Genomic DNA, 6,974 nt, shown 5'->3' with positions numbered 1-6,974 from the left:
TATTAATTCTGAATTATTTTTCTTGTGGTGGCTGAACTACATTAATTTTCTTTTGCTTGTTGTTTGGCACATGCACTGTTATGCTTTCACGCTATTAATTTGTGGAACATGAATGATGATGTTTGAGCACTAAGTATCACCTTGTGTGTGTGTGTCTGTGTGTGTGTGTGTCTGTCTGTCATCATAGCAACATGCGGTCCAAAGACAACCCTACTGTAGCGGAACTACCACAGAGGACGCGGTCTGAGTACTTAGGCCAGGGTTTACATGTCTGTCTGTGGACAGATTTTGACACCGCGATCGCGTCGCAACTGTGCAAAACGCAGTCATGAAACTTTACAGGTGTGTGGTTGAGATCAAAACGAAGGCCAAGTTCGAAGATGGCTGTGGTCCGATCCCTGAGTAGTTCAGTACTCATGTAATAAGGTAGTGATGACTACTGAGCACTCATGGGTCGGAACGTCAACATGTTGACGGGTGCCGCGGCTGGTCTCTAGTTTTCTGTGGCTATTTGCATCACTGGAAATGCATTCGGCTTATTTAGTCTCATGCACATTTCCTCGCCCTAACCCCAAGCGGCTGAAAAGTGTTGAAACTCAAATCAGTGTGTTTTCGTGACCTCTTGATTTGACTGTTCATCCTACCATGACTGCCTCTGATCTGCCATGCGTCTGTTTAATGGGTCACACGGCTGCTACACTCAGCTGCACTCACTTGCCGACCTGAAGGTCATATCCACGCACCGATGGTCAACTGCTGCTTGGCAATGCTAACATTTCATAAGAACCGCTTGTCTGATTCAAACCATGAATTTTTGTGATTTCAGTAGGCAGAAGTTATTCATGTCCCGCTGCATAGCTGACTAGTGTTAGTTGTGTCTGTCTCAGTTCACTGAAGACTGATCCCAGTAAGGGCTGGAGGCACTTTGTTGGAGCCTAAGGTCAAAGCCTAGACATCCAATATCAACTTTGTAACTTTGTACTGCATTCACATAATCATCTGTTCTGTTTGAGCAGGCAGATTGAAATAATAGACTGTGTGTACAATAGAGCAGAAGTGAAAAGCAAAGAGTCACATTCATTATATCACCGTACACCGCGAGAGCATATTTTACATACAGATTTGGATGACAGATGATTCCAAAAACCCTTGAGATGACCTTGTTCTTTATTAAAGGGTAGTGTAACAATGGAAATACACATGATACTCTTTTTCCTATGGTTTTCCCTTTTTTAAAATCCCAGTCAAATTACATCAATGACCAATGGAGCAGAAAGCATCAGAGCAACTTTGCACCTCTGGCCGTGGACTTAGAAAATTCACAGAAGATATGTCAGTGGTTTGATCACAAAGTTATCTTAATAATTTATTTCTCAATTGAAATAGTGGGTACTTAAAGATTTTGAAAAAAATGAGAAAAAGAAATGTCTCTGGTTGTAATCAGATTGAGAGGCTAAAGTATATTGTCTCCCAGAATTCTTTCACATAGCAACACAGCATTTAAAAATCCTTTAAATAACAATCAACAGGTTAAATTCTTATGTATTAAATACTTTTCAACATTGCCTTTTCTTTTTTTGAGTATTTTTTTAAGTTTGGCTTACAAAGTCCCAGCAGTAATTTGCTTGTCAGTGTTTTCTCCTTTACATTTCACTGCCTAAGATATTATTGCACTGATAATTGAGAGTCAGCACTCTCAAATACACTATTGGTGTAGAGTTTGATTTTTGCTTTAACCAGAGGCTGAGGCGAGAACCCAACTCTTAGAGGGGCTCGGTCTGAGAGCATGGGCGGGTAAGCATGGTGGCTCAGACCTCAGACTCCAGGCTGGATACCCTGCCCCAGGGCTTTGGCACATAGGGACTGTTGACTCTCCGTGCAACCAACACCTGCCTCCGCTCTCTGTTCCCAGGGCCTGGGTCTTCCCTCTTTCCTGTGCCATCATAGGCTCCAAACATATTGCTGTGGTAAACCACCTCCCTGTCACTCATACGAGGCAGCATTGCTGCATTATCCGGGCAGTGGCTTGTACAGGGAAACAAGTGGCACATGTCCTTGGAACCATCATACAAGTGGGACGGTCCCTGGGCCAGTGGCCCCACATACACTGGTAAGTCTGTGTACGAGTTCAGGTAGGTGGAGTAGTGTCTGTGCACCACTGTGGAGGAGGAGCGGCGCAGGGCAGCGGCATTCTGTAGGATGGCTTCCCTGTACGAGGGCAGCCGAGTGGACTCAGAGTACTTGAGCTTTTGCTTGTAGGGGTAGGAGCCCATGTGGGCTGGGTCCAAGTAGGCAGGCTCAGCGGCCAAGGGGTAGCAGGACAGGTTGTGCCCCAGACTACCGTATAACTTGTGGGGCTTTGGGTTGGCCACTACCACCCGTGGAAACAGGTCAGGCATGTCTACGCGGGTGGAGGGAGACGTGGATGTGGAGGGCTTTGTTTCATCTACCTGATGGATCCTGTCGTTGCCCCACGTGGCTCTGAGAAACGAGGCGCGGCGGTTGAGTTTGTCCTTGCCCAGGAGTGGTACATTATCCATTTCGGGCTCCAGATAAGACTTCATACAGGAGCTGCAGCTGGTGCTGCCGCCTGGGTAGTGTCTTGCAGTGCAGGCCATGGCAGCAGCATCAGGAGCATGGTTGTTCAAGAGGTGAGTGGCCCTCAACTCAGCAAGGCAGGATCGTGGTTCATCATATTCACCTCTCACTCTGGGGTCTGCAGCATCAAACACATAGCTATGGGACCTCCTCCTCCGGCTCACACAGTCAGGGGGGTAGCTAAACTTCCTCCTCAGCGGTCCTTTGTGCTCCAGGTAGATATCGGGCACCTGAAACTCCCTGTAAGGAACAAAAGGGGACGTGGGGTGCCGGGCCTGGTTCTCCACATACAGCCTGCTGCTGTGGTGGGGATTAGGTGTACCGGAGGGAGCAGGGTCCCTCATAGCGATGTGAGGGCTGCTGAGGCTGGAGATGGGCAGAGTCCTCTCTAAGACATGCTGACTGCTGCGAACGGGTAGCGTGTAGCGGAGTGGGGTGGGCCGGGTCACCACGCGGGGCTTGTCGAGGAGGGGCTGGGTCGAGGTGTCCCCGTAATGAACTGGGAATGTGGGTGTGAGGGCCCTCTGAGGGTATGGTGAGTGGTTGTCAGTGATGCTGGAGATGTAGGGTAGACGACCATGGGTCATGTCTGCGGCTGTCACTCTGGGTGGCAGGCCAGCCCGCACATTGTCGCCACCCCGCCTGCTCCAGTTCTCTATTGTTTTGGTGGCGTTATCCAGAGAGTTCTCCACTCTGGCAGAGGACACCATGTCCTTGGCTGTCTTCAGCATCTTTAGCATATTGGCTTGTGTATAGTTGGTAGTGACGTCCGGACTCTGCATGCTCCCGTTGCGGTCAGTTTGCTCTACTCCATTGAAGCAGCTGTATATGCCCTGCAGAGAGAGAGAAGGGTGAAATTACATCAGATACCAGAACGAACCCCCAACAATCTACCGAACTCCCAAAGGCTTTCAATCATGTCCCTGCGATTAAATTTGGTCAATTTCTACAGAATTTCTTTTAACTTACTGAACAAATAGGGTGAAAACAATTATACGGAAAACTGTCATGGCAAAAAGAGATTCATTGGTGTTTCTGGTAGTTTTATTTTTGCGTTGCTGTGTTTGAAATGTTGTTTGCACGCAGCTTGATCTTAAACACAGCTCACGCATATGGATGAGTTGCTGATCATGCACTTACCATTTTAGTTTCTCCATTTTTATCTAACCAACTTTATTTTACTTTCAAATTGTGTATCAGTTTGGAATACTTAATCTCACCCCTGACTACTGTCGACACAGAGATGAGGGTGTTTTAATGGGGCAATTTAAATTCAATTTCTCAGGGATCACGACCATCACAGTATTTCAGCAAGTATCCATGAAGTCCTTTTATTGCTTTAAACTCATTTTATTTTACTATCTTTTATTCTTGTTGTTGGACTTGAGCTGATCTGGTTGTATACTGATTTGATTTGCATTGCCAATATTTCTAAAGCTATGTTTTTAAGGATACCTCAGAAGGAGCTAGCAGGCTTTATAACTGCATATATTCATGCAGTAAAGCTGTCACATACATAACTATTACATTGTCTGCAACTTCTGTCTGCAAGAAGTGTTTTGTGCTTGTGCTGCATTTACATTACTCTAACTTTGAAGATAGATAGATAGGCTTTATTGATCCCCTGAGGGAAGCCGCCATGTTACAGCAGACTGGGGATAACAATAGAATTAAAAAAAAAAACACAACTGCAAAATTTTTCAGAGCCCGGTATTGGAAAAAAAATTAAAGATAAGAATACACAATATAAACATCTGACACAGCATTAATCAGAAATAGGGTGTGCAATTTAACAAAGGTTGAGTGTGCAATAACAACTGTACAAAATGGCAGAAAATATTTATAGAGCACACACAGCTCGGTGGATGCTATAAAAGGAGCTCTAATCCTTACACTGTGCTGCAAATTACACGGCAGCTGGTATTTATGGAAAGTATGCCAAGCGTTTATGGAATGACACGAGTTGTACTGCCCGCGTTGCTGCACTTACCTCTTGAATTTCATAGACCCAACATATTTAAATATTGCATAGTACTAAAATATATATTGCAGTAATGTAAACCACTGTGCAGTCTGCAGTTTTTCCACACGTGAGGATTACTTACTCTACTGATAGCTAGGAGGAAGTCCAGGCGCTCTGATTTGCGGACTGAATGTCGTAGTTTCCAGTAGAGCAGATGTTCCCAAGCAAAAACCAGCAGGCTCAGGCCCATGGCAACAAGGAGCATGTAGAAGACCCCCGCCATATTGTCGATGTCCAGCTTACTGCTCATCACCTCTTTCTTCTCATTACGGCAGATGCCTGTGAGCCATACGGTCTGGAGCTTCTGAGTGTCACCTGTGGGTGAGGAGCACAGAATTACAGACTTAAGCCCTATTTGCATAACAGTAGTATTATTTGGGGACTTTGTAAGTGAGTGATTAAGCACCATCCAACCTCTCATGAAATGCTTTTTGCATGGGATAATGAAATTCTCTCAAATGAGCAGCACCCCTGTAATGCTGTACGGTTCACCTGTATGTGATTTAGCAAATCCAAAATCCATCCTGATCACTTGTTATTTTATGTGGACAGCATTTGTTCCACTAATTTGCACATAAAACTTGCAGGAGGCAATAGTTCACAGCGTTTTAGCTTGTGATGCCTTAAAATAACGCTCTGGTCTGTCTACTTTCGACTCCTTGCCAGCAGTTAAACATGTACCAGTGGTGACCAGTACAAAGATTTTGGTTTTTTTTTGTTACTGTTTTTGATTTTGTTGTTGTCTGTTGTTTTAGTTTAATCACATTAATAAGACTGAAGAGGTAAAATGGTCTAATACTTCACAAGCAAAAAAGCAAAAACAAGAGGCAAGTTCTGAAAAAATAACAACTTTATGAACCAGAATTTTTTCTTTTTTTGTTTTTTTAATGCTCTTGTGAACCCTCAGATATCTCTTGCAACCTTTTGTGGGGGTCCCGACCCCCCAGTTTGGTACAGGATAAACCTAACTGATGATCTGCCAATGATGATCACTGGTTATCCCAGGTAATATGTAAATATTTTCCTACTTTTAGTTTAGGTTGATTTTTTTTTGTTTTTTTTTTTTTTTGTTTTTCGTGTGTGTTCCAGCCGTTGTCTCACCCTTGGTCACTGAAAATAAAATGAGTTTTTGTCTAAATCACACAACGATAGTTTATAGTAAGAAGTGATGTCCCAGCACTTTGTGTATGGCCTCTCAGTTTGACATATTATGCAATGTGTGCGGTATTATTCCTCGTTCCATCTGTTGCATATTCCTGACAATGGGGACCAGGCTTTTGCCCGAGGCTTCAGAATAACTTACCTGAGAAGCTTAGGTTAGCAGAATAAGTGTCACATTTTGAATCATCTCTTGAAACTAGATTTTATTGACATGCATTTATGATGTGGCTCCCATTCGGATAAAAATCTTACTATAACAGCTTTTTGTAACCTATATTCATAGCAATTCCCCCCTTGACACTTTCATATATGGCAGCTTTTATTGTATCATAGCAGTACATTATGGACTGTTGTTTTTTTTTTTTTTCATTTTCTCCTCTTATCCATTTATTTCCTTTCTGGTCATTTGTGGTTTATGGAAAAAGTGCGAATGCCGTTATTATAGCATTATTGGTAATATACTATGAAATTCAGCATCTGCTGTGTATATATATTGAAGAAAATACCATCGGCCAGGAACTGGAGCAGGGCCAGGTCGATGGGTCGTTTCCATCGTGAATCCTTCTGCAGGGCGATGCCATAACCAGTGGTAGCAAACACCTTCCCACTGCCAATGGTCACCAGCTTGCAGCCCTCATCTTTGCCAGCCATGTAATTCAGCACAGCAGCATCGTAGATAAAGGCATCCAGTTTCCTAGTAGGGTAAAGAAAAGGATTTTTACTCAAATGGCCATTATATAACTGTTGGTTCCTGTTTGTCTCTCAGTTTTGCTGCATATATATTTTTTTTACACTCCTTGGCAGACACCTACCCTGTTTTGAGACTGTTAAGGGCATCCTCTACTCCCTTCTGGTTGTATTTGACCATGTGGGAGTGCATCTCAGGGTAGTTGCTCCTTATGTTGCGCTCTGTGCTGCCATTTGGGACCGTACCAAAGCGGAACGGAGGGTACTGCTCCTGTGGCTTTTGAAACTGTCGACAGAGGTAGAAAAAGGATTGATGAAGACAGAAATGAGCTGCGATATTAATAGGTTGCACATCTTTGAATCGAAATTGTATCATTTCTCTCTACAAAAACACATGAACTAAATGGTTGTCACTGTTGAGACCTTGGCATATGAGCATATAATCAAATTCAGTTTCTCCCATCACCTTGATAGCTGTTTTTTGATTTCATTACAGTACTCAATT

At 43.7% G+C, this 6,974-nt stretch overlaps 1 protein-coding gene across 1 annotated transcript in view; it reads right to left on the bottom strand.

The window, feature by feature from the left end:
- Positions 1-1,808: 1,808 nt before the first annotated feature.
- grin2ca (glutamate receptor, ionotropic, N-methyl D-aspartate 2Ca) overlaps positions 1,809-6,974 on the bottom strand; it is a 47,737-nt gene continuing 42,571 nt past the window's right edge. The window contains exons 9-12 of the mRNA XM_040123510.1: positions 6,595-6,755; positions 6,289-6,476; positions 4,704-4,936; positions 1,809-3,431 (exon numbers count right to left, since the gene is read on the bottom strand). Coding sequence (XP_039979444.1) covers positions 1,809-3,431; positions 4,704-4,936; positions 6,289-6,476; positions 6,595-6,755 — 2,205 coding nt within the window. The remainder of the gene's footprint in view (positions 3,432-4,703; positions 4,937-6,288; positions 6,477-6,594; positions 6,756-6,974) is intronic.

The sequence above is a fragment of the Xiphias gladius genome, chromosome 3, assembly GCF_016859285.1.
Source record: "Xiphias gladius isolate SHS-SW01 ecotype Sanya breed wild chromosome 3, ASM1685928v1, whole genome shotgun sequence".
NCBI classification, from domain to species: domain Eukaryota; kingdom Metazoa; phylum Chordata; class Actinopteri; order Istiophoriformes; family Xiphiidae; genus Xiphias; species Xiphias gladius.
The sequence above is the reverse complement of the archived record's forward strand: the minus strand, read 5'-3'. Positions and strand labels throughout refer to the sequence as shown.